General features: G+C 52.5%; 3 protein-coding genes across 3 annotated transcripts; all 3 read left to right on the top strand.

Annotated features, from left to right (window-relative positions):
- Nucleotides 1–69: 69 nt before the first annotated feature.
- RAD17 (RAD17 checkpoint clamp loader component) lies at nt 70–14,237 on the top strand. The gene is made up of 16 exons (XM_054287605.1): nt 70–107; nt 1,674–1,931; nt 3,082–3,165; nt 3,848–4,004; nt 4,490–4,626; nt 5,729–5,781; nt 5,873–5,998; nt 6,084–6,153; nt 6,794–6,902; nt 8,997–9,191; nt 9,627–9,712; nt 9,971–10,117; nt 10,527–10,673; nt 11,797–11,917; nt 13,124–13,181; nt 14,007–14,237. Exons 1-16 carry the CDS (start codon nt 75–77, stop codon nt 14,197–14,199), a joined length of 1,974 nt encoding a protein of 657 aa, XP_054143580.1. The 5' UTR covers nt 70–74; the 3' UTR covers nt 14,200–14,237.
- A 5,073-nt stretch (nt 14,238–19,310) lies between these two features.
- On the top strand, nt 19,311–21,093 carry EXOSC5 (exosome component 5). The gene is made up of 6 exons (XM_054287615.1): nt 19,311–19,436; nt 19,810–19,923; nt 20,342–20,463; nt 20,542–20,682; nt 20,753–20,842; nt 20,929–21,093. Exons 1-6 carry the CDS (start codon nt 19,331–19,333, stop codon nt 21,019–21,021), a joined length of 666 nt encoding a protein of 221 aa, XP_054143590.1. The 5' UTR covers nt 19,311–19,330; the 3' UTR covers nt 21,022–21,093.
- Nucleotides 21,094–22,525: 1,432 nt separating this feature from the next.
- Nucleotides 22,526–24,826, top strand: EMC4 (ER membrane protein complex subunit 4). The gene is made up of 5 exons (XM_054287617.1): nt 22,526–22,617; nt 22,719–22,818; nt 23,319–23,472; nt 23,860–24,020; nt 24,296–24,826. Exons 1-5 carry the CDS (start codon nt 22,541–22,543, stop codon nt 24,329–24,331), a joined length of 528 nt encoding a protein of 175 aa, XP_054143592.1. The 5' UTR covers nt 22,526–22,540; the 3' UTR covers nt 24,332–24,826.
- Nucleotides 24,827–26,099: the final 1,273 nt, after the last annotated feature.

The raw sequence follows: 26,099 nt of genomic DNA, 5'->3' as shown, positions 1-26,099 counted from the left end.
ACACCGGGACGGGGCACACGGGGCCCTTCCTGCCCCCGGAGCCGCTCCGAGTCCCGGGGCTCCCCCAGCCGAGGATGTCCGGCAGCGGCCCAGGACGGCCGGCGGAGGTGGGTGTCATTTATTAAAGAATGTTTATTCTTTGTAAGTAAGGGGTCTCGGCGGCCGGGTCGTTCATCCGTGGGTTCGGTGTTTGTGCTGTTTCAGGGGGGGTTGTTCTGATTTTTTCTGGGAGGGATTCGGTTTGGTGTCACTGCGTGTGGGGGGGGACACCAAACCGAATCCCTCCTAGTAAAAACCAGAGGGGCTCTGGTTTTTAAATTTCACAGGGGCGTTGCGGGTGGTGGCTGCAAATTCCTCCTTAGGCGGTGAGTGTGGCAGTGACGGTGCCGGGGCCGCCGCTCTGTCCCGGGCACGGAGCGAGGGACAGACACAGATTGTTAGGGAAGCTCCGTCCGAGTCACAAGGTGCGGGAGGGACCCCTAAAACCTCCCGTAAGCCACCCCACACCCCTGACTTCCCAAACTGTCAGAGAGGAGACTGGAACCAGTGCTGGGAGGTGTTAATGGCAGTGAGCAGTGCCGCAGGTAGCAGCAAGACACGGCGAGACGTGTACGGACATATCTGAGAAAGAGATCTCCAGGAAAGGACACGGATCTGGGCACGGTCCCAGTCACAAGGGGGAATCTCAGAATCTCAGATCCAGTCTGTGCAGTGGGCAGCTCCAGGCTAGGGCACGACCTGCCTCTCACACACAGAAACATCCGAGAAGCAGCCACGTAATGTACTCTGAGACAAGCGGACTTTTCCTGTCAAAGTGGACTTTTTCCTTTCATTTTCCTGAATCTGCAGAGGCTCCTGCTCCCCTGGGGTGGCAGGAGCCACCTCTGACAGTGTTCCCTGCCTCACAGAGGCTCCCTGGGCTCTCAGCCCGGGGGGATTTGGGGTGTAGGTCTGGGCCCCATCACAGCCCAGGGTGGTCACATTGTGAGGAGGAGAGACCCCCCAAAACCTGCCATAATCCACCCCACACCCCAGCCTCCCAACCCCTCAGAGAGTGCAGCTGGGTGTGCTGCCAGCCCCACAGCTGGCCAGAGGGACGGCGCTGCGCAGGTGGCACTGAGCCTCTGCTGCAGCACTGGGGCTGCCAAACAGAGACGTCTGATAACAATTAGACACAGAGATCTTAGCCAGAATTGTTCACAGGCACTATCACCACAGCTGCCTGGCTTGCTTTCATTTCCATCTCTCTTATAGTTTCTATATTCTCAAAAAAAAGTGCCACATACTGAAGGCTACACAGAGACAGTGCAAGCATTACCATCGTATAAAAGTGGTCTGAGTAAGCTGACACTGCTTTTCCATTAATTTTTAACTAGGTTGGATGTGTGTCTGTGGAGTCCTCACCTTGTTGTGATTTGCCAGTTTGCTGCAGAATACTCCTGGCGTAATGATGCAGCTTTCTTTTTCATGCAGACGAATCACAGAACCCCAGAGCGGCTGCGGTTGGAAGGACCAAATCCCACCCATGGCAGGGACACCTCCCACTGTCCCAGGCTGCTCCAGCCCCAGTGTCCGGCCTGGCCTCGGAAAATGTGCCATTCTCCAGGGGTGGCTGTGCCCGGCTGAGGGCAGGAGGGCGCTGCGTTGCTAGCCCCGGGTTTGTGTTCCTGCAGGTGGCAGGGTGGCTGGCACGTCCCTTTGACGGCTTCCTGGGGAGCGCGGGCCCGTGTGCCGCCGCCGCCGCGAGGCCGCGCAGGGGCGGCGCCGGCAGAGCCCGCGGGCAGCAGCAGAGAGCCCCGAGCCCCGCGGCAGAGAAGAGCCGAGCCGCGGCTCCGCGCAGGAAGAGAGCCAAGCCGGGAGCTGCGGATCCGCCCTGCGGCCAGGCCCCGCAGGAGCTGCCGTGGGTGGAGAGATACCGGCCCGAGAGCCAGGTGTGAGAGCTGTGCCGCTGCCCCAGGCTGCCCCCACACCCCCTCTTGCTAGCGTTCAGAAACACACAATCACGGGGGATTATATGCTTGTTATTGCGAGCTCTGGGAATCGGGTATATTCAACCCAAATCTGACTCCGACCATACATCCGAAATGATCATGTTTTATGCTCTATCGTTACATAACTTTCATGTTAATTATTAAACTTATATTGTTCTGTTGTATACATAAATTTAGCCCCTCTCTGAATTTCCAACATAGTTTCTCACTATTCTTCTTATGGCTATATAATAATTACATTTAATTACTAAACAATCATCACATCTAACAATTATATAATTTATCATACTGCTTACGCAGGTGCAGTTGATCTGGGAAAGCACAAAGCCTAACATTTTAGATTCTATCTTTAACTTTTTCCAGGGTTCCACTATCACTCTGATGGAGCACAGGGCTCCTGGGTCACTGCACTGTCAGTGCTGGTGGATTCGCTGCCTCACACACCCCAGAGAGCGCTCTCTCTGTGGCAGACACGCTGGCTTTCCCAGCAGCTTTCGAGGTGTTGTTTCCTGTCAGTCCACTTGTAAACTCTCAGACCTGTTACTGAATTCCAGACACATCTGGTATTCCAAGCACTGGGGAAACACAGCTATGTGGGATTTGCGGAGCTTGAAAAAACCTCTGCAGCATCAGAGTAGGAAAAGTAAAGAGGACTAGCTCCAGCAATGTGGGATTTGCAGAAGTTACAAAACCCTCTGCAGTAGAGTAAAAAAAGTACAAGACTAGCTCCAGCAGGAGCCATGGAGTATCCTGACACAGACAAGATTGTAGTGTTACCACTTAAACAATAATAAATAGCTCATTATTTCCTGACTACAAGGAATGGAAAACTGATTGTTTGAGGAAACAGGGTGATCATCCTTAACTGTGGCAGTGCTTCTGCAGGGCACACACATAACTGGAACACACACCAGCATGTCTGTTGATATTTTATCCGGCATTTATTCTATTTTTTAATTTCATCATTAGAAACTAAGAGTTGTGTATATATATATATATATATATATATATGTATGTGTATATATATATATATATGTATGTGTATATATATATATATATAAAACTTTCACATATTTTAACCTTGTTTCAGAATGACCTTGCTGTGCAAAAGAAGAAAATTGAGGAAGTTGAAACCTGGTTAAAAACACACATATTTCAGAGGCAGCCAAAACAGGTAAACTTGCTAAAATTGTAACTGGAGGCATCAAACCATACAAACGATGGATGCAATTTCAGCTTCAGAGAGAAACCTCAGCTGAGGGAGATAGTGATTGTGTATCATTGTAAGAAATACTGTAAGAACATGGGTTAGAGGTCATACATTTATTTTGGGCTTAAGCTCCTAAGGGGTGGATTCTGATTTTGCTCAGAAATACTGTTTTCTGGCATCCAGTCATAAATCACAACTATTCAGTATGTGCTTGAAGCTGCATTTGATCTGCCAGGTTGATTTTTAAGTCTCGTGACACATCTCCAGTTGCACTGAGCTGGTGTAAGGATGGTGAGGATGTTTTTAATTTCAGTTGATAAGAGGCATTCTTAGACACAAATTGCCAGCCTTGCCTGGTGTTTTCCAGAGCTGGTTCTTCAGGTGAGTGTCTGCTGTGTTGGCAGTCACATGCAGTTTATTTACCAGAGGCAGTAGGAACTGAGCAAGGGTCTCAGAGTCCTGGCCTGGTTCTCTCTGTCTGAGCACTCAGCAGGTGAATTCACAGCAGAAGATGTGTGGCTGGGGTTTCACTGGGAGGGAGGATCATTGCCAGAGAAACAGGAAAAGCTCAACCAGTATTAATCCTTAGCCAGCGGTCAGTCTTAATTTGTCACATCTGTGATTGTGTTTTCTATCTCTGTGTCAGGGTGGCTCTGTCTTGCTGCTGACTGGCCCTCCTGGCTGTGGAAAAACAGCAACTCTGCACATTCTAGCCAGAGATCTTGGCCTTCAGGTGCAAGAATGGACCAATCCACTCTCTCTAGACTTCACAAAGGAAGACTTGAGGAGCATGTTTGGCCACGGCAAGTATTTTGGGGGTTTATCTTTTTAACCTTTTATTTCCCCTTCCAGTTACTTTTGTGGGTTTTCTGTCTTGTATTTTTGCTTCATTTCTGTCTGTCACGTATGAAATCAGATCCACGTCCATGTAACTCCATTCCTTAGTGTTTAATTAGAATCTTTCTGAGGCTTTTATCTGGAAGGGGATTTAGGTTTTTTTACAGTGTTTCATCCAAAATAATTGACAATTCAAATCAGTATAGAGACCTCTGTAATAGCCTGGATGTAATCTGGACCAAATAAATAAAAACAGGTAAGTGTCTCTGTCTGGGTTCTCAATTGAATTACACCCCTTTAAAAATTCTCCTGTGTTTGTCACATATTTGCAAAAGGGCTTGTTCAGTGCTGCTGTCAGAAAATAGCATGGGTGGGTATTAGCTCGTGTGGGTATTTATATTTTACTTGGCATAATATAGAATACATATTTTTAATTAGTTTTCTTTTTCAGACTCAAATTTTCATACGTTTCCGAGTCAGGCCCAAGCAGCTCTCTTTCAAGATTTTCTATTAAGAGCAAATAAGTATAACAAACTTCAGATGCTTGGGGAGTCCTCAGAAAATGATAAAAAGCTTATTCTTATTGAAGTAAGTGAAAACTTGTGCAATGTTGTGTTTCAAACAGTACCTTTTGTTGTAGTATTGGCTTGCTGACTAGCCTCAGATACTGGATTGGTGTTTCCCAAAGTTAGCCTGCTTTACTGCAGGTGAGATCTTCATTGCTGTTTGTGTCTCTGCAGCAGTCTAGAGCCACGTCCTGCCTGTAGTTAGTCATGCCGCAGAAGCAAGTAGTGAGGCAAAAATGGGAGTCTGGTGTGAGCACAGAAATGCATAACGGAGTATCAAAAAGTAGATCCACGTTGAGAAGTCATTCCCACATTTCTGGATTATTTAATTTCTAGAAGTATGTATGTGTATAAACAGGAAGAGTGGAAAACACACCACTGTTCCTGTTCCTTAATGATGCAGGAGGGGGTAGGGTACACTTGAGAATGAACACAGGCAGGCGCAGTTGAAATTTAGCACTTTCTGCCTGGTTTTACACAGGTGGTGTTGTTCAGGGCACAGGTGTGAACTGAGGGATGTGGGCAGGTACAGGACAAGGCTTTTATTTGTACTTGCGTAGAAGTGTGCTTCAATAGCAACTTCTTTCTGAACTTTTCAATTCTTTTCCCAAGAGAAATTTTAGAAATTGGTAGTAAGGTTGTCTGTAAACTTTCAAGACCAAACCAGACAGATATTCTGGCAGGGTAATGTGATGTACTGTAGAATTTAGGAAGTAGATTCTCTGAGATTTATTTTTATTCAGTCACCTTCTTGTGCCTGTCCTGTCACACCTCAGATGGGTCCTGCCCTCTTCCCTAAGGGAGCTGCTTCCTGGAGTGTTTGTCCTCTGGGTGAGACTCCTGTCCACAGGCAGTGTCATCACCCAAGGCTGTGTCTTAGGGAACTGAGACAGCAAGAAATCATTGCTGCGTAGATGATCCTTTTCCTTAATGAGACACACTGTGCTTTGGGTTTGTTTCCCTGTGCTGCTCCTCTGTCCAATGTCAGCTGTGTTTAAATGTAGTTGACAGCAAGCAAACCAGGAGTTAAAAATGTGTGGCAATGTAGTGTGCCATGAAGATCAGTCTGTGGAGGAGAGTATTTACATCTGCGTGCCATGACAGCAGCTCTTTGTTTTGGACAGGACATTCCTAACCAATTCTACAGAGATCCTGGCAGCCTGCATGAAATCCTCAGGTCAGTGGCAAACAAGTTGTTAATTGTGAGCTTTAGCAACCTGCAAAGCTGCAGCTTGATATTAATCACGTTTTGTTGTTCTGCTATGCAGGAGTTTTGTTCGCAGGAGTAGGTGCCCCCTGGTCTTTATAATCTCAGATAACTTCAGTGGAGACAGCAACCAGAGGTCCCTGTTCCCCGCTGAAATTGTAGAGGAGTTGTGTATATGCAATATTAGGTGAGACCTTCTACTTCATTAAAACATGGTACAGATAACTGAGAGGTTAGAAACTAATTAATTTTTTTTTAATGGAATTCAACAGTTTCAAGCCTATTGCACCAACAAATATGATGAAAGTTCTCAATCGAATAGCTGCAGCAGAAGCCAGTATGGTAAGTTTTCAAAGTTCTTAACTTCTGGGCAGGGCTAGGACCACGTAAAAATATGTCATTTTTGTTGCTGTATTTGATCTTTGATAGCAGAACCCCACATCTGCCCAAAGACAAAAAAACGCTTTTTCCCCAGGGCACCAGAAAGCAAGGAACAAGCTGGAAAGATACCTTGTCTTTAATATTAGTTTCACTTGATCTGTGGTCCAAGTCCACCAAATTGCTTCTGAAAATTACTCTGGTTATTACAGTAATTACATAAATGAAACAAATAATAGGAAGAGATATAATCTTTCATGTGTCCAGCAAGGCCAGAAGAGGTCACGAACCTAAATCTTCTGTTGTTCCTGAACTGTTTTGATTACAAGCAGTATCATATTGAGTGACACCTTGCAAAGAATTATGTACATTTTTCTCTTTAATATTGTTATATAAATTGTGACAGTATGCTTAAACAAATTAAGTTTTTTAAAGTTCACAGTATTCCGTATTTTGAGCACATGGTGGTTCCTCATGTGTCTGTTCGTGGTGTGTGTCAGGGATGGGTTCCCAGAGCCATGTTTAAATACTCCTTTTCCTGCTCTTGTATTGCTTTGAATATTGCTGTTTTTCCTGTTTCTTCTATTGCTGTTTTTCCTTGTAGAACAGAGAGAATTACACCCTTGATAGAACTTCTCTGGAGTTGCTTTGCAGGGGCTGTTCAGGTGACATAAGAAGTGCAATAAACAGCCTTCAGTTTTCCTCTACAAAAGGTAAAAATTAAGCTTTTGTTAGGTGGAGTGATATTTTGACCATTTCTGCTGAAAACAGGTTCTGTTCACAGCTGCAGCACAGGTGGGTGAGTTGCAGAAACATTCTGGACACGCTTCTGTGGAGCAGGAATAAACACAGGGTGTGTGGGGGCGTGAGTGGGGCTCAGCTGCTGCAGGCTGGGCTTAAACCATGACACATGTGCATTGTGCTGATGTGATTTGAGTAAATGCCCTCTTTTCCTCCTGGTATCTCTGCTATTTGTGTTGGCTGTTCAGAGTTTATATGATGCTGCCTTAGTTTGACAGGGATACTTTCATTGCTTGGTTTCTGCATTTCCTAAACTGCTGATTTTGTCAGCATTTTTCAAGTCAGTAGTTGTTAAGGAATGGGTGTGTGTGAGTTGCACTTCTAAAAGTTGCACTCTGGCGTGTTTGTTCATTCTCAGCTCTGTGAAATGGTGACATCATTTACATTAAACTTAGGCCTAAGGAAACAGACTCACCACTTGTCTTCTGCTGTATGTGGTGGAGCTAGTAATGGTGTTGTTAATGTCACACTTCTTTTTCCTCCCATTTGCTTTGCAAATAGCAAATGTGCTCATGGAATACGAGATTAAAGGTAGTTTCAAGCCCGTTTTTCAAGAGGGAGAGTTTACTTTGAGTTTCAGGGTATACTGAAATTAGATGGGCAGTGTTAGTTACGTTACGCAAGGCAGAGAGTCAAGTTTCTACATTTAACTTGCAGATGTTGAAGGTCAGTTATTCTGATGATGTCTTCAAGTGTACCAGGCTTGGATTGTTCTGTGTGAATCACAAAAACAGAGGATTGCTCTCAGCAGGATGATGATGCCATTAGAATGAGTGAATATTAGATTGGTGGTATCTGAGAAAAGCATGCAGCGTCTCACTGCTGGACGCATCCTCCAGAAAATCTAAATAATGTTAAAATAACCAGTTTGTGTAGTTTTAAATAAGTTTCCTTAGAAATGTAAAACCATGATAGTTAGAGCTGGGGAGAAAATAAAGGCTTGACTTCAGAGCTTTGGTGTGTGAACTTTGGAGTGCACACTAAGCATTCTCCTCTCACATTTTCCCTAACATTGAGAAGATGTTTGAACAGAACATCTGTGGCTGTGCAGGTATTTCAGTGAGGTGAGTGATTGGTATTTCAGTGAGTTGGGTGATACTGTGCAAGTTTGGGAGATTCTTCCCCATCTCCCTGCTGGTCTCCTGAGCATGCAGCATTTGTTTTTATGAGCATAAAGTGTGTTTCTTCATGTGTGTATCTGTGTAAGCACCATCGATACATTCATTTTGTAACACTATTAATGGGTAAAATACATCCATGGTAATTGTGGGAGAAAAGGAAATAAACACCTAAAGGATCATTTATCTTAGCTCAGTAAGGAACATTCAAGTGCCACAAAATGAAATAGTGGGTGAAAATGTTCAAGTTTATTAACTTAGAGTAGAATAAGGGTTTTATTTCATGAGGTTCAAAACTTTGTCGCAGATAGTGGGCAATTGAAAGAATCATCTAAATAAAAGGTTTTCTTTGCCACTTTATATTTCAGGGAGGGAGGTTATTGTACAGATAGTGCCAGTAGGAGACAAAATTGATAAGTAAGCAGGATGTAACTGAAATAACAGTATGTAACTGAAATATAATTTACAAATATTTGTACTTGTGCTTTTAAACATGAAATTTAAACATGGTCAAGTGGGGAATGTGTCAAAACTTGAAGGGATAAGCCTGAAGGCTATTTTCAAAGACAGCTGTTTGTTGTTCAGAAAAGTACTTGGTACCTCAGATGTGGCTCAAGGGACAGAAGTGGAATTAAGCTAATGAGTGATGCTAATTTAGGTGACTGACTAATAAATGAGTTTTCTCATAGTGCTCCCATTTATATAGCCTGTTGTGTTCCTTTTATTAGTACTTTTCCTTTTATTAGTACTATTAGTTCCTATTCCTATTCCTTTTTCCTTTTATTAGTACTATTAGTTTGTTCACACAGAACATTAGCAGTGGCATTATAGAAAACTCTTGCAGAATCATGTACTCTGTCTTGATTTTATTTTTTATTTTATTAATAGGCTGCTCATTGGAGAAAGAATTTTGGTCAAAGAAGAAGAAGAGCTCCACAATAAAATGTGATGAAACAGGAGTATCCAAAGTAAGAAAGAAAAGTAAATGTGATACCTCAGAAGACCAGGAGATACAAGCAATTGGTGGCAAGGATGCATCCATTTTTCTTTTCCATGCTCTGGGGAAAATTATTTATTGCAAAAGTAAGACAACTTTGAGTTATTCTCCCTTTCAATGGGCAAAGCACGTCAGCTGCTATTAGCTGGAATTGCTAAAGTAAGGCTTTGGATGGGTTCTGTCTGGGATGTTTGGTCAGTCACAACAGCACAAAATCAGCTACATCAGGGTCCCTCATGCCACTGGCTATGCACATTTTGGTGGTAATTCCCAGTACTGGCTCCAAAACCAACTGAGGAGAAGTACTGAGGTGCGGGAATACAAAAATTATGTTGTTAGGTTTGTTATATGAAGCTTAATGCAGCTAATTGTGTGTTGATGACTGTGTAGTATTGACTATAATAATTAAATACCTGTGTCTGTCCCAGGGCTTACTGGGATGGAAAAGGCTGTAATTTACTGCTGGTGGAGCTGGCAGTTGCCAACATTTGTGAACATAAAGCCTGTGCAATCCTTTTCAGGAGAGGCAGCGTCAGAAGCAGAGTGCCCTCAGCTGCCTGCCCACCTGTCTGCACAGCGCCGCGACCCCTTGCTCATCCAGCCTGAGGTACTGCTGCAATGGCCCAGGAGCTCGGCTGGGCCCCACAGGAGAGCTGCAAGTGCTCAGCCGCATGGGGCTCCTTGCTGCTCCCACCTGGTGTGCCCTCAGTCTGGGTCAGGGAATCACTCCCCAGCCCCTTGTGTCTGGGCATCGCTGCACGGGATTTGTGTCCCAGCTCCCTGACCTACATGTATCACAGCTTTTTGTACAAGGGTCCTTTTCCTTACCCCCCTGTAAAATCCAAACTCTTCTTCTTCCTGACAGGAAATTGTGGAGAAATCACATATGTCTGGAAGCATGTTCAATCTATACCTTCACCAGAACTACGTGGACTTTTTTTCTGACATAGATGATGTAGTGAGAGCCAGCGACTATTTGAGCACTGCTGATGTCCTTTGCAGCAACTGGAGTGTAAGTGTCATCTTTGTATAGGCACACACTTGTCTTTAAGTGCTTTGATATTGAGCTCTCAACTTTTCACTGCATTTTTGGGAATTTGCTGCAAACTTGGGGTGTGAGTGATTTGAATTGTTAATGAATGCTGAAGTACATCAGCTGCAGAAGAGATGCAGAGCCAATGTTTTGTCCAGCTTCTGTCAGCATTTTACTACAATGGGTTGTAGTGTTTGTAGGATACTCTACAAAGTATTTTTGAGTAGAATATGTTTGTACTAAGAAAAGGAATCAAGCTGTTTCTTTTCTCAGCTGCTTTGAATACCAGTTTTGCAGTAATCTAGGCTGCAGAGGGCTGTGCACGCTGTGTGTGTTTGGGTGCAGATGAGCTGCCTGGAGCTCACCCAGGGCCCCGTCTGTCCCTCAGGCACGGCTGGTGATGGAGAGCTACAGTGCCTCCGTGGCCACGCGCGGGGTGATCCACTCCAACACCTCCAGGGCCTTTGCCCACCAGCAGGGGGGCATGGGCTTCCGACCCCTACACAAGCCACAGTGGTTTCTGATCAACAAAAAGGTAAAGCCTTCGTTTGTTTTTTCTTAATTCTTTTTTCCCTAAGGTGTGACTGTTGAGTAGTGTACATCAAATGTGATCACCGACTTGCTAAACTTGTCAAATAATGTGACGGCGTTCACAGGGATCTTAGGATGAGGGGAGAGATGAGGATCTGACCCCATGTTTCACAAGGCTGATTTATTATTGTATTATATATGTTACATTAAAACTATACTAAAAGAATAGAAGAAAGGATTTCATCAGAAGGCTGGCTAAGAATAGCATAAGAAAAAATGATAACAAAGGCTCTGTCTCAGACTCTCTGTCCGAGCCAGCTGACTGTGATTGGCCATTAATTAGAAACATCTAATATGGGCCAGTCAAAGATCTACTTGTTGCATTCCACAGCAGCAGATAACCATTGTTTGCATTTTGTTCCTGAGGCCTCTCAGCTTCACAAGAGGGAAAAATCTTAAAGAATAGATTTTTCATTAAAGATGTCTGTGACAAAATACCCTATTTTGAGATAATCTGGTTCTATAAAGCACTTGCTAGAAGAGCAGTTTGCATCACTCCTTTAATGTAAAAATAAATTGGAGGCCAGTGACAAAATCTGATGCCTGTGTCCAAGCTGGCATGTTCCTGGGAGAGTGTTAATCCTAAATTAATAGAGAGACAACTAAGTGCTGTTAAGTGTTCCTAGAACTGAGTCTGGTTTTGTGCAGTTTGAAGCACATTGAACTGTTGTATAAGTGTAAGAAATGCCTGCTCTTATGGTTTATGTGTTTATCAGAAAGAGCTCGTTCAGGTGACAGAGCAGGTCTTGGCATTTTTTTACTTTTGAACTAATACATTGGCAAAAAACATTGGCAAAAAACATGGGCCTGGATGGGCTGAGAATTCTATAATCAAGGAATACTTTTTTTTTTTTAATTTTAATGCCCAGTAAAAGGCAAATTTGAAGGATTCTACCATTTTAAGATGGGCATGTTAACTGGTTACCTTTTCTTTATCTGGTCTCATTTTTCAGTAGCTCCCTGTAGCAGGCAGGAAGAAAGTCTGTGTGTTATGGTACAGAACATCTACATTCTTAATGTTTTACCTGTTTTTTCACTTGTGTTCCCCCCACCCCCACCTCTTACAGTATCAGGAAAATTGCATTGCTGCAAAATCCCTGTTCTCAAGCTTCTGTTTACCACCTGAGTGCCTTCAGACAGAGCTGCTGCCTTACCTTGCTATGTTAGCAAACCCAATGAGAAATCAAGGTAAGATGGATCAAGGTAACTCCTGGTCTTGGAGTGTTTTTGCAGTTGAAACAGACTGACAGATTTCACAAGCCAAAAGGTCAATACTGTTTATGTTTTTGCCTCAGCATAAAACATTCTCCTGGCAAATGTTATGTAGGTGATGCCCAAAGATGCTCCCAGTACCAGAGCCAAAATTAAAGCTGCCCTGGTAGGTTGGTCAAACTGCAGTGGTTAAGGTGCTCCCTAGATTTAGGGCTTTGAGAAGAGTTTTGGAAACCCAGCAGCCAATACTGACTGGATCTCCATTGCTTACTGAGACCCTTCTGAGAAGACAAAGGACTCTGCATGATTCAATGCCAGTCAAGCAAAAGCCATTTATTGTGCCTCTAAACATTATTTATATTCACTCTTGTCCTGGTCTACACAGTCATGCATTGTTTAATTGGCAGTTCTGCTTTGTCCACAAGGCAAGCACGCATCCTTTTATTAATCCAGTTGGTAGAAGCTGTAAGAATCATTTTACTGGGGTTGACACCCCTGTGTCTGCCAGCAACTGTTCTGCCTCTTCTTTCTTCTTGCAACATCAATTTTTTTATCCACAAAGATGACTCCTTCTTTAGTTTCAGAAGGTTGGGCTAGTTCATTTAGTACACATCCATGTTCCTGTGAATATGATCCTACACCTTTCCAGTAACAGCAACACACAACAGCTCAAAAAAGCCTTTCAGAGATAAAAGAAGCAAAATTCCAGTTTGCAGTGCATAAAAAAAAAAAACCTAAATCAATCTGAGATAATCCATTAGCAAACAGTTCGTGCAGAAAAATTTACTTTGTGTGGTACATAATGCAAAAATTAGTATTTAGAGAGCTGGGTCACTTATTTAATGTTAATTGTTTATAATAAAAAGCATCGTGTCTTAGCTAAGGCCTTGACATCAGAATGAGTGATTTTTGTAGGCTGTGGAATAACAGCTCTACATGATAAATACACAAGGGACAAATGTCAGGGATTTGCAATGTTGTGTGTAGGCCGTCTGTAAATATGCTGCGGTAAACTGTAACAGTTTGTGGGGGGCAAAGTTACATACACAGTGTTATGGTATCTAAAATATTTCAAATGTGTACAGGAACACTCAGCTAAGGCCAGTGTTTATTTTCTGGTATGCCCAGCTGTCTGCTCATTATGATCTACCTGATATGATACTGGTGGCTCTTTGTTCTTAGCTCAGATTGCTTTTATCCAAGACGTGGGGAGGCTGCCACTGAAAAGACATTTTGGGAGGTAAGCTGAACTTGTGTCTGCAGTTAAAAAGTGTCGTATGTCAAGGGGAAGAGCCCTTTCATTTACATAAGTCTGTGATGTGACATTCAAAGACAAAATATTTTTAAAGGTTTATTTAATCTGAAATCAGATAGCTGTACTGATTTCATCTGGTAGAAGTTTTGCCTATAAGGCTACTTAGAGTGAACCTTTGTTGGTGTGGTTTTAGCAAAGAATCAAGTTCACAGCTGCAGTGAGACAAACTGTTATCTCCTAACTAGGACAGAGTTTGTTGAGGCTTCTGACAGAGCATCTCCTATTTGTCCCTGGTGTTGCTGCTGAGTTTAACTGTGAATTTCCAAGCTTTCTTTCCCTGTTCCCCAGCTGTTGCATTAAAAGCCATTTTGGTTGTTAGTCAGGGAGGAAGGAGAGTGTCCCTAAGGGGGTGTATTTCTTTGTAATCCCCTTGGTCTGTGCCACAAGGTGTGACGTTCCTCAAATTAACTGTAACTTCCTTGTCCCTTTTAAGTTTCCCTGCAGCTTGCCGGTTGTTACTGACATTTTGTATCTGCATTAATAAGCTGGTGGGGTGTCACAGTGTCTGATCCGAGGGGTGACACCATGCTGACAGCACCGTGATCCTTTTCATCTGTTCAGTAGTGCAGAGAAATGCAGGTGTCCTGCTAGGGAGCACAGTGTGTTCCTGGGCACTGCCTCTGCTGGAGGGAATGAGGCACAGGGAGCAGCCTGTGCCCTGCTCAGGGGCTCAGGGAGCAGCCTGTGCCCGGCTCAGGGGGCTCTGGAGCAGCCTGTGCATTGCTCAGGGTGCTCCCCCGTGCTCTGCAGGCTGCAGCTGGAGGCTCTGGGTGACAAGGACCCCGGCGTGCCCGAGCTGTCCCACGGCGACGGCGACCCCGAGGGGCTTCCCTCCAGCCAGTCCAGCGGCAGCGACCTGCCCAGCAGCCAGCCCCAGCCCGTGGCAGCCCAGGCCCTCCTGGAGGAGGAGGAACTGAGGATCGAGGAGTACGACAGCGACTGAGAGACCGCGACACGCCCCGTGCCTGCAGCGCTGCCCAGCCGGGCTCCAGGGCCGGCCCGAGCCCCTCCTGCCTCTCCTGAGCCATGGCACTGCCCGAGGGCGGTCACCAGAGAGAAATAAAGGACTGCAATCAGCTTGAAAGCGACTAGAGATGCGCAGTTGTCAGCCTTAAATTATTTGTATTTTTACACGTTTTAATATACTTTGCAGTTGTGCAGTGCGTTTCCTGAGTACACATTCCATAAGCTGTCAGCATTTGGAGGGTTTATTCAAATTCACACTCTCAAAAAAAATGCTGCTTGGAAGTTGAGCCCTTCTGGAAAGAGGAGGCTGAAATTTACACCTAAAAAGTTACCATACTGATGATGTAAAGAAAACTTCTACTGTATTCATACTGTTTTGTACTCTGACTTACAGAAGACATAAATAATATCTTCATGTCTTTATAAGTGGAACAAATGTTGTACCATGGATTATTTTGTATTCCTCTCGGAAAATTTTTTTCATAACTTTTAGAGGGGAAAAGGCAGCAAATAAGCACAAGTTGTACTTTGTAGGAAGTTAAATGTATAACGTGCAGTTTTTCTCCTTGGCTTGCAATTGTGCTGGGGAAACTTAGATCTGTGTTTGGTAACTGACATGATGGAGTGCTGTGGTTAATGCCACAGCAGAGAGGAAAGAACAGTTTTGTGTGATGCACGTTGGCATTCCTGCATTGCTTACAGCCACTTTAGTGACAGAAAACATGTTTATCCACCCTGACCTTGGCTTGATGCTATTAAAGAGCCTGTACCTGTCCTCTCTCAAGGGACAGGTGTGTCTTTTTATCTACAGCTATTGCTTAATTTTGAAGGTGGAAATTTCTCTCGTAAGCCTGAAATTCTGTTACAGCTGTACTCATTACAGGAAATTGGAATGTCTTTGGCTGTTCATGACCATTAACCCTTTTCCAGGGTGGTTTGGATGGGCTGTTCCTGGGGTGCCTCCAGGCACAAAATACTGATTTTTATCTTGCAAGCACACTGCCACCCTCCTTTGCTGTGTCTTTTCAGCTTTCTTTAGAGTAGCACCAGGTAACTGCAGCTGCTGTGCTGGCCTTTCCCTTGTTAGGGCAGAAATCAACGCTGACCTGGCACTGTGAGCTACAGCATGGTGCAGAGCTGCTGTGCAAAACCTCTGTCACCTGCAAACCCCACCCGGGCGCACACAGAACCCCTGTTGTTCTGTCTGGATCCTGAGTGCCCTGCAGTGCCCAGGTCACAGCACACCAGGCTGGGCTGGCAGGAATTTATTGTATTATATTTTTATGCTATACTCAAACTATACTAAAGAAAAAGAGAAAGGATATGTCAGATGCTTAACAAGAGTGATAATGAAAGCTCATGACTGACTCAGAGTCTGACACAGCTGATGGTGATTGGTGATTAAATTAAAGCAACTCACATGAAACCAACCAAAGATGCACCTGTTGGTAAATGATCTCCAGACCACATTCCAAGCAATCAGATAATTATTGTTTTCATTCTTTTTTGAGGCTTCTCAGCTTCCCTGGAGAAGAAATCCTGGCAAAGGGATTTTTCAGAAAATGCCATGGTGACAACCCAGCCCTGTCTCCTTGTGAAGCTGTGACTGGGGTGGGCTCGGGGCTGCCCCTCACAGGGCACACCGACACTGATGCAGGTGGCTGAGAGCACCAGGGAAACACAACAGTTACACACAAGAATCAGGATTTTCCTTCTTCCCCTGATGCTGCGGGGACCAGTGTCCTGTTGTGATGCCACCTGTCGCAGACATCTTTTATGAAAAAACCTTTCTTTAGGATTTTTCCTCTTGAGAAGCTGAGAGGCTTTAGGAACAAAATGTAAACAATGATTATCAGCTGCTGTGGAATGCAACAGGTGCATCTGTGATTGGCTCATGTTGGTTGTTTTTAATTAATGGCCAATCACAGTCAGCTGGTTCAGACTCTGCCCGAGCCACAAGCCTTTGTTATCATTCTTTCCTATTCTATTCTTAGATAGAATAGGATGATGAAATCCTTTCTTCTATTATTTTACTATAGTTTTAATGTAATATATATAATAAAATAATAAATCAAGCCTTCTGAAACACAGAGTCAGAACCTCGTCTCTTCCCTCACTCTCAGAGCCCTGTGAGCACCGTCACAGTCACCTGCTGGTGGAGGGTGACAAACCAAGTGTGTGTGACCCCACGGGGGCTGTGCTGTGAGGTCACATCCCTCGCTGGCTCTGGGGCCAGCAGAGTGGAGCAGGTGTCTCCTGGAGCCGTGGGCTGGCCCTGGCAATTCCCTGCCCGAGCCCCGAGCCCAGCCTGGCGCTGGCAGCGCTGCAGGTGAGCCCCGCGGGGACGCTCCCCATCCGCACAGCCTGCCTGGGCGTCCTCCAGCGCCTGGGCCTTTCTTCGTGCCCTGTGTGCCCCAGGACAGCCAGTGTGAAATAAACAGGGCAGGAGATCTTTCTCCTTTTCAATGCCTTGATTAAGAGCGATCAGCTTGGGCGGGGAGAGCCGACGGGTCGCGGTCACGCCGCCGCTGCTCCCAGAAGTGGCATGGAGGAGGAGAAAGAGTGCAGCTGTGCCCCTGGTCTGCGGGCAGAGCTGGGGGTTCCGTCCTCATGAGAGCACCAGGGGCTTCCCAGTTTTTTCGTTTGACATTCGGGGTCCTCTTTCTAGCCAACGTCTTTTTAGATTAGGGTGAAAAGTAAAAAGGGTCTTGGCGGACACTGGATTCTGTTCCTCACGTCTAGACATCAATCCCTCAATTCCATGTTGGCTCATTGTTTTTAGGGGTTTTTGCTAGGTTTGGTGAAAGGTTTCTTCATTTGCATGCCAACTCCCCTCATCTTAACCGTCCCAGGTGCCATCCTCCGGGAAGCAGCAGGGTGTTACTCGACAAGAAGGGGAATTGCCAACCATCAACAACAGGTAGTTAACGAAAAACTATTAACAACAGTTAGAACTGCACCCTGGCAGCAACTGGCCGAGCCTGTGAACTCTGCAACCTTCTAAAAAAATGGGCAACTTCTCTACTCGAAACACAGCGCCCACGGCCTCTCCATTCCGCAGTGTGTGAGATGCTCTGGAGGCGCTAGAGAATCCCAGAATCGCCGAGGCTGCAGGAGAGCAAGCGCAGCTGCGGGCCCAGCACCGCGGCCGGTGCCAGCCATGGGGAGCGTGCTGTCCTTGTACCTGCCCGCAGCCCCGCCGGCCCCCAGCAAGGCCACGCAGACGGACTGGAACTGCCCGGTGTGCCACAGCGTGGAGGGCGACGCGGCCGCCGTGCCCTGCGGCCACCGCTTCTGCCTGGGCTGCCTGCTGCGCCACACGGCCGGCAGCGCCACGTGCCCGCGGTGCGCCAGCCCCGTGCTCAGCGCCCGCTTCTCCGTGCTGGGCCGCAACGATTTCCTGCAGTGCCTGCTCGGCCCGGCCGCGGCACCGCCGGCGCCCGCCGGCTGGGCCCGCCGCGCCGTGTTCCGCCTGGTCTACACCGGCCCGGCCGCGCCGCGGGCAGCGCCGGCCGCGGCTGAGCCGGCGGGCGCGGAGGAGTTCCCGGCGGAGCTGTGGGCAGAGCTGCTGCAGGGCCAGGAGCGGCTGCTGGAGCCCGTGCGGCCCTGGCTGCGGCACAGCCTGGACGCCATCTACGGGCCGCACTGGTGGGAGGCGCGGCAGGTGGAGACCATCGCGCTGGCCACGCTGTGCATCTGCGGCCCGGACAGGGCCGAGCTCACGCACATGCTGCAGCGCTACCTGGGCGACTACACCGCGCCGCTCATCCGCGGCCTCGTCCACGTGGCCGTGCACGGCTGCCGGGAGGCCTGGCTGCGGCGGCGCTCACCGCCGGCCCCGCAGGACGAGCCGGACGAGGCACAGAGCCCCGCGTCCAGCGCCGGGCCCTCCTCGCCGGGCGGGACCCCCGGCCTGGCCCCGGACCCCGCAGGGCCCGGCCTGGGGCAGCCGCCCGGCCGGCCTGAACCCGGGGCTGGGCCCGGCCTTCCCCCGGCCGCGCCCGGCCACGCCGGGCAGGAGTGGCTCCGCGGCGGCCCCGGGCAGCGCCGGGCCCCGGCCGAGCCGCAGGAGGACGCGCTGGCCCAGGGCCCCTCCGCGCCCCGCCGGGGCAGCAGCCGCCGGCCCCCGGCCCGGCCCCGCGGCACCCGGCGCTCTGAGGGGAGGAGGGCCCACAAATCCCGGCGCCCTTTGAGGGTGAGGAGGAGGAAACTAAGGAGGAAATAAAATTGTGCCATTCCCGTGACACAGTCTCCCCCTTCTCCTGAGGCCCTTCCGATGGCCAGGCTCCGTGTGCCAGCATTGAACAGAGAAGGGTCGCGATGCCGCGGGCCGTTCCCGTGTGCTGTGGGCAGCCCCGAGCGCACCGCAGAGCCCCTCACAGCACCGAGCGGCTCGCTGCCCCACAGCCCGGGGACAGTCACGCCTCTGCCGCGGCCAGGAGCCCCGCGCAGAGCCCGGAGGGGTGTTCACAGGCGGTGGGGAACGGATCAGCAGCGAGCTCTGCCCGCTCCGCCAGTGCCCGCGGGCTGACGGCTGTGCCCGCGCTGTCCCTGCCCTCCCTGAGGCCGGGCTGTCCCTGCTGTCCCCGGGCTGTCCCCGCTGTCCCTGCTCTCACTGTCCCCGGGCTGTCCCTGCTGTCCCCTCTGTCCCCGGGCTGTCCCTGCTGTCCCCGGGCTGTCCCCGCTGTCCCTGCTCTCACTGTCCCCGGGCTGTCCCTGCTGTCCCCTCTGTCCCCGGGCTGTCCCTGCTGTCCCCGGGCTGTCCCCGCTGTCCCTGCTCTCACTGTCCCCGGGCTGTCCCTGCTGTCCCCTCTGTCCCCGGGCTGTCCCCGCTGTCCCTGCTGTCCCCGGGCTGTCCCTGCTCTCCCTGTCCCCGGGCTGTTCCCGCGCTGCCCTGCCCTCCCGCCGCAGTCCCTGCCGTGCCCTCCCTAAGGCCGGGCTGTTCCCTCACTCACCCTCCCTCCCTCCGCTGCTGGCCCGACCCGTGTGGCGAGGGGCGCGGCCCAGCGCGACGCCCGGCGCTGATTGGTTGTCGCGACGCCCGGCGCTGATTGGCTGTCGTGCGGCCCGGAAGCGGAAGCGGCGGCGGAAGCGGCGAGACGGCGGTGATGGCGGTGGAGATGGAGGTGGCGGACGGGCAGTGCCGGCTGCGGCCTTTCTCCTGCGAGCTGGGGCTGCTCTCGCGGCCCGACGGCTCGGCCGCCTTCCTGCAGGGTCTGTGGGGCTTCCCTTCCCCTTCCCCTCCCTTCCCCTCCCCCTCCCCTCCCCGGCTCTGCTCACCGGGGCTCCCTTTCTTTCCTTACCGGGTCTCCTTTTCCCAGCCTTCCCCTCCCGAGACTTTCCTTCCCAGCCCATTCCGGCTCCGCTTCCCGGGGCTCCTCCTTCCTTCCCAGCTCTTCCCGCAGTGTCTGTGGTGCTGCCTATCCCAGGCCTCCCCTTCTCTGCCTCACAGAGCTCCCCTGCTGCCCGTCCCGGGGCTCCCCTGCTCTCCTTGGCAAGTCCTGTTCCTACCCTTCCCGCAGGGTGCCAGGGGCTCCTGTTGCCGGGAGCAGCCTCCTCACCTGAGCTCTGCTCTCTGTGTGCCCAGGTGACACCTCAGTGCTGGCCGGGCTCTACGGCCCCGCGGAGGCCAAGATCAGCAAGGAGCTGCCGGACCGGGCGGCGCTGGAGGTGCTGCTGCGCCCCAAGGTGGGGCTGCCAGGTGGGGACTTGCCATCCTGTCCTAGTCCAGGTTCTTCCCCCCAGAGTCAAGATACTTGGTTTATTTACAGCTTTTTAGTTCAGTTTTGCTGGGTGGCAAACCCACACACGCAGCACAAGCAAACCCTTTGCTGCTGACACGTTTTACCAACCCAAGGCACTGCGGTGCCCCGGTTCTGTGGGCAGTCAGTGCCCTCCCTGCTGCTGTCACTGCCCAGTGCCACGCTGGCTCTGTCCCTGCTGTGCCCGGGGCTGCCTGCCCTGCCCTGTGCCCAGCCCCGCTGTGCCCAGCAGTTTGTCCCTTCTCCTGGCACTGTCCCCTGGGTGTGCCCGGCAGGGAGCTCTGTGCTGCCCCAGGGCAGCCCGGGGAGCCGGGCAGGGGGGTTTGGGTGCCAGCTGACAGGCTGCCCGCTGTGCAGGCGTGCTGGAGCGCAGCCGGGAGCAGCTGCTGCGGCAGACGTGCGAGGCCGTGCTGCTGGGCGTGCTGCACCCGCGCACCGCCATCTCCCTGGTGCTGCAGGTGCTCAGCGACGCCGGCTCCGTATCCTTCCCTCTGTGGGGCGGCCTGGGGGGCGGGGGACGGGAGCTCTCTCTGCTGTGGGTCCCTTGACACGGCCAGCTGCTGTCGTGCTGCCTGAACGCCGCCTGCATGGCGCTGCTGGACGCGGGGCTGCCCCTGGCCGCCCTCTTCTGCGGGGTCACCTGTGCCCTGCAGCCCGACGGCACCATCCTGCTGGACCCCACGGCCCGACAGGAGCAGGTGAGCCCTGCGTGGGCGGGGGGCCTGCTCTGGGTGTGCCCCCCAGCCCTCCTGACCCCTGTCCCCGCAGGAGGCACGCGCCATCCTCACCTTCGCCATCGCCAGCAGCGACAGGAAGGTGCTGATGGCCACCACCAAGGGCAGCTGCTCCGTGGAGGAGGTGAGGGACCCCCGGGGGCGGTGTGGGGTGCGGGATTCCCTCACAGGGGGCCCCTCACAGCCAGCCCTTCTCCCCGCTCTGTGCAGATGCAGCAGTGCCTGGCCGCAGCCCAGCGTGCCGCCAGCACCGTCTTCCAGTTCTACCGCGACTCCGTGCGCCGCCGCTACTCCAAGTGCTGAGCCGGGGACACCCTGCGGGCAGCTGGACTGGCCTGGGCCCCCAGCCCTCAGTAAAGGACCCTTTTCACTCCAGTCTGCCTCCTGAATCCATCCTGTGCCACAGCACCTCCAGAGGGGGATGCACACGGGGACACTTCTGGGGGTACATGTCCCAGGACCTGCTGGCTCCTGAGAACCCCTGGGGTGGGGACACATGGACACAGCATGGGCACGGGCCTGGTGGGACACCCAACATGGCGGCCCTGGGGTGCCGCACCTGCACTGCAACACCCAACATGGCAGCCCTGGGGTGCCACACCTGTGCTGGGACACCCAACATGGCGGTGCTGGGGCGCCGCGCTCCAGCCACAGTCCCGGCACACCCAACATGGCGGCGCGGCTGGTGACCTTCGAGCAGGGCGGTGCCATCGCGTGTCGACCCCAACGCGTTGCTGGGCGGGGCTTGTGCCACCGCGACCAATAGGGAGACGGTGTTGGGCTGACCACGTGGTGGGCGGGGTGGTGCTGGCGCCTCTGGCTGCGCATGCGCGGTGGTTGAGGGGTGGGGAGGAGTCAGAGTCAAAGAGAAGGATCAGTGGGGGCAATAACGGGGGGCAGTGGAGGCAATAACGGGGGGCACTGGGGGCAATAACGGGGATTTGGAGGGCATTAACAGGGAACAGTGGGGGTGAGGAGGGCAATAGCGGGGGTCACTGGGGGCATGGGGGCAATACGAGGGTGTAGGGGCAATAATGGGGGCAATATCAGGGTTCAGTGGGCTGTGGGCTTCGGGCTCCCCCACGGGCTGCACCGGGGCAGCTGTGAGAGTTGAGAGATGGGGCCGTGACGGAGGTGGCAAGCCCTAACAAATAAAAATTATTGTACACACTAACCAAAACTAAAAGAGGCCCCCCCCGCCAGGAAAGCATGGCTCCCCCACTAGGATAAACCCTCAGGGATCACAGGGGAGCGAGCTGGAAGAGCGGGGGCAGAAACGAGACACGAGGTGGGGCGCTGTGTGTGTTTTTGCGTCTGTGTCTGTGCATGTGTCTGTGTGTGGAGAAGGGGCTCTGTGTGTGTGGGGAAGGGGCTGGCTGTGCGTCTGTCTGTCTGTGCGTCTGTCTGTGGGGAAGGGGCTTTGTGTCTGTCAATGTCTGTGCGGGGGGAAGGGGCTGTGTGTGTCGGTGTGTCTGTGTGGGGAAGGGGCTGGCTGTGCGTCTGTCTGTCTGTGCGTCTGTCTCTGGGGAAGGGGCTCTGTGTCTGTCTGTCAGTGTCTGTGCGGGGGGAAGGGGCTGTGTGTGTCGGTGTGTCTGTGTGGGGAAGGGGCTGGCTGTGCGTCTGTCTGTGTCTGTTTGTCTGTGTGGGGAAAGGGCTGTGTGTCTCTGTCGGTCAGTGTCTGTCTCTGTGTGTGTGTCTGTCATTGTGTGTCAGCGTCTGTCCGTGTGTCTGTCCGTGTCTGTCTGTCGGTCTGCGGCAGGGGGCGTGTCCCTGTCGCCCCGTGATGACGTCGCACGCGGTGTCCCCGTGACGCGGCGCAGCGATGGCGGCGGCAGCGGCGGCGCTGCGGGGCCGGCGCTTCAAGTGGGCCCTGGACCTGGGGGCGGCGCCGGGGGCTCGGTGAGGCCGGGGGGACACCCGGGGCAGTCGGGACGCACCCGGGACACCCCCGGGACACCCCCGGACCCCGAGCGGCCCCTCACCCGCCCCGCTGTCCGCAGGCCCCGCGGAGCCGCCGAGGGCCGCGGCCCGCTCGGCTTCGCTGACCGGCAGCTGGGGGAGGGCGGCGTCCACGAGAGCGATAAGATCCTCATGGAGAAGGTGTGAGGGAGGGAGCGGGGGACAGCCGGCACTCCGCGGGGCTTGGGGGGCTGTTCCGTGTCCCCACACAGCCCGGGCACCTTTGTGGGACCGCTCCCTAGCCCGGGTTCCGCGCACTCCCACCCCACCGGGCAGCCCTGGCCCGAGTTCCCCGCGTCCCCAGCGTTGCTCCCTGGTGCCCGACACCGCGGACAGCTCTGGGGGCCTCTCCCTGCCTCAGGCCGTCCGTGGGTCCCCACACCCCGGCTCCCCGTGGGGGTGGTCCTTTCCCCGCGTCCCTCCCCTGCCCCGGCCCTGCGGGTCCCCCAGCCCCGGGCACGCGTCACGGGTGCTCCCTGCCCTGGGATCCCCCGAATGGCGGCTCCCCATACCCACCCTGGCCCCCAAATGCCGAGTCCCTACACCCTCCCCGGGTCCCCAAATGCCGTGTCCCCCTGCCCACCCTGGGATCCCCCAGATGCCCTGTCCGGATGCCCCCCCATGACCCTCTGTGTTTGCAGCGCTGCTGGGACGTGGCTCTGGCACCGCTGAAGCAGATCCCCATGAACCTGTTCATCATGTACATGGCCGGCAACACCATCTCCATCTTCCCGGCCATGATGGTCTGCATGATGGGTTGGCGCCCGCTGCAGGCCCTCATGTCCCTGTCTGCCAGTGAGTGCAGCCCCAGTCCCGTGGGGACAGCCCTGGGTGTCCCTGGGTGTCCCCACAGCCCTCTGAATGTGTCACAGCCCCCTGGGTGTCCCTCAATCCCCTGGGTGTTCCCACAGCCCCCTGGGTGTCCCTGCACTGCCCTGGGTATCCCACAGGCCCCTGGGTGTCCCCACAGTCCCCAGAGGTGCCACAACCCCCTGGGTGTCCCACAGCCCCCGTGGTGTCCCCACAGCCCCCTGGATGGCCAGATGTCTCCCACAGCCCCACAGTGACCCCCACACCATTACACCATTCCCCTGTGGCCAGCACTGCCCCGTGGTGCTGCCCACCCCCTGCGCCCCGTGCCAGCAGCCTGGGTGTCACTGAGGGGCCCCACTGTGTTCCCAGCCCTGAAGGCCCTGGAGAGCTCCAGCCGGCGGGCGCTGCAGGGGCTCGTGTTCCTGGTGGGCAACGGGCTGGGGCTGGCACTGGCCCTCTACAAGTGCCAGGCCATGGGGCTGCTGCCCACCCGCCCCTCCGACTGGCTGGCCTTTGTCACCCCTCCGCAGGTGAGACGGCTGCTGGGGACACCTGGAGAGTCGGGGGTGGTGGGGACACCCTGCTGACCCCACAGTCAGGGGTGCTGGGGACAGCCTGGAGAGTCGGGGGTGATGGGGACACTGCACAGAGTCAGGGGGTTCTGGGGTCACCTCACACAGTCAGGGGGTTCTGGGGTCACCCTGCACAGTCAGGGGTGCTAGGGACAGCCCACAGACTCAGGGGGTGCTGGGTCGGACCCCCAGGGCCCCCCACTCACCCGTTCCTCTCTCCCCTCTCTTGGCAGCGAATGGAGTTCACTGGGGGGGGCCTGATCTTGTGACCCCCTGCGCCCACCCACCAATAAAGGCAATGGCAGGATGGTGACATCGTGTGACATCGGGGAATTTTGAGTGTTTGGGGACTAAAAAATGTTTATTGGGCTGCACTGGGGACACTGGGGCAGCACTGGGAGTGCCCTGGGAGCCTTGGGACCTGCACTGGGAGCAGTGGGAGCTCTGGGGCCTGTGCTGGGGCGTGCACTGGAGCTGCTCCCGGAGCCACAGGACCATACTGGGAGCCATACTGGAAACACTGGGAGTATCCTTGTGGCACGCTTGGGGAGAGCTGCAGCCTGAGGCTGGCTCTGTGCTGGAAGCACTGGGTCCGCACTGGGAACACTGGGGATCACATCAGGATCGGGATCTGGCTGTAGGTCACGGTGGTGTCACACTGGGAGCCTGCCTGAAGAGCTGTGGCTCACCAGCACTGTGCTGGGAGTGCTGGAGGTGTGTTGGAGGCCCTGAGCACCTGCTGGGACTGTGGCAGCCCGCACTGGGATGGTGCTGGCTGTGCCCACACTGCTGGTTTCTGCCACATCTCACCATTTTACTGGCGTAGTTTCCTCATTTTCAGGGTTTTTCTCACCACTTATTGCCCATTTGTGCCCTGGTTTTGCCCTTTTCCCTTGCCCTTTGATACTTTTTTCCCCACTTTTGCAGTAATTTCTTCCACTGTTGCTCCCAGCAGAGCCCAAACCTTTCCTTTCCAGTATGGACCAGTGCCTCCCAGTACAGCCTTGTGCCCTCTGCAGCCTTTGAGTGTGATCCAGGGCTCCAGGATGACGTTACCATGGCCCAGAGCCCAGTCCCAGTCCATGCCAGCAGCTCCACAGCGGCACTGGGGCAGGGATGGGGCAGGGCCGTGCATGGGGACAGGGCGGTGTCACCCCTCACTGTCGCGGCGAGGGAAGATCGGACGCTCAATCTGAGCTCAGCAAGCTTCGTTTATTGGTGGGAGCATCAGACAATCATGCACAACAAGTAACAAGCTCATACTTATTCTGTAAGCCAAGCAGTCTATTGGTTATACCATAATTATCAGCTCCTCTCTTACTTCCTCATTCTTTGTGTCTTACATCTTTTTCTCATGTCTCTCTCTCTCTCAACCACAGCACCCTGTTACCATCATACGGCTGTGCTCAAGGCCACAGTGTCCCTGCAGCTGCAGGGACTCAGACTGGCTGGCTCTGGTACTTTTCCAATTCTTGGTTGGCTATTTGAAGTATTTTATGTGGTTTTTGTCACATAGCTATTCTTCCACTATCACTGAGCTGAGGGCTGTGCATGTCCCAGGGTGTCACCAGGCACGGTGACCCCAGCACAGCATTTCCCCCTGGCCACAGCTCCCACAGGCTCATCCAGGTTGGAAAATCCCCCCAGGCCCTGGAGTCCCAGCTGTGCCTGATCCCCACCCTGTCCCCAGCCCAGAGCTCGGAGTGCCACCTGCAGGTGCCACCTGCAGGGCTGGGCACTCCAAACCCCCCTGGGCAGTGCCAAGGCAGCTCCTGAGCCCCCTTTCCATGGGGAAATCCCTGCTGTGCCCACCCTGAGCTGCCCTGGCCCAGCCTGAGGCCGTTCCCTCTGCTCCTGTCCCGGAGTGTCTCTGGCCAGTGCCCCCCCAGCTGTGTCTGCGCACTCGGTGCACTGGTGCTGCTGTGCCCAGAGGAGAAAGGCTGGCAGAGCTGGCCTAGCTCAGTAACTGGTGAGGCTGGGAATCAGTGGAGTGCAGCTTCTCGCTCCTTTCCTTGGTTAATGTTCATTGTGCTTTGG

Source organism: Melozone crissalis, unplaced genomic scaffold (genome assembly GCF_028551555.1).
Source record: "Melozone crissalis strain CALT ecotype California unplaced genomic scaffold, PUWL_Pcris_2 ptg000060l_1, whole genome shotgun sequence".
Taxonomy (NCBI): domain Eukaryota; kingdom Metazoa; phylum Chordata; class Aves; order Passeriformes; family Passerellidae; genus Melozone; species Melozone crissalis.
Note: the sequence above shows the minus strand (reverse complement) of the source record. Positions and strands in the feature narration are given on the sequence as shown.

Coding starts and splice junctions, on each gene's coding strand:
- EMC4 (XM_054287617.1), top strand. CDS start 22,541: ATGGCGGCGGCAGCGGCGGCGCTGCGGGGCCGGCGCTTCAAGTGGGCC. Junction 22,819..23,318: donor ATAAGATCCTCATGGAGAAG/GTGTGAGGGAGG, acceptor CTGTGTTTGCAG/CGCTGCTGGGACGTGGCTCT. Junction 23,473..23,859: donor CCTCATGTCCCTGTCTGCCA/GTGAGTGCAGCC, acceptor CTGTGTTCCCAG/CCCTGAAGGCCCTGGAGAGC.
- EXOSC5 (XM_054287615.1), top strand. CDS start 19,331: ATGGCGGTGGAGATGGAGGTGGCGGACGGGCAGTGCCGGCTGCGGCCT. Junction 20,464..20,541: donor TGCTCAGCGACGCCGGCTCC/GTATCCTTCCCT, acceptor TGACACGGCCAG/CTGCTGTCGTGCTGCCTGAA. Junction 20,683..20,752: donor CCACGGCCCGACAGGAGCAG/GTGAGCCCTGCG, acceptor CTGTCCCCGCAG/GAGGCACGCGCCATCCTCAC.
- RAD17 (XM_054287605.1), top strand. CDS start 75: ATGTCCGGCAGCGGCCCAGGACGGCCGGCGGAG. Junction 5,999..6,083: donor TTGTGTATATGCAATATTAG/GTGAGACCTTCT, acceptor GGAATTCAACAG/TTTCAAGCCTATTGCACCAA. Junction 10,674..11,796: donor GGTTTCTGATCAACAAAAAG/GTAAAGCCTTCG, acceptor CACCTCTTACAG/TATCAGGAAAATTGCATTGC.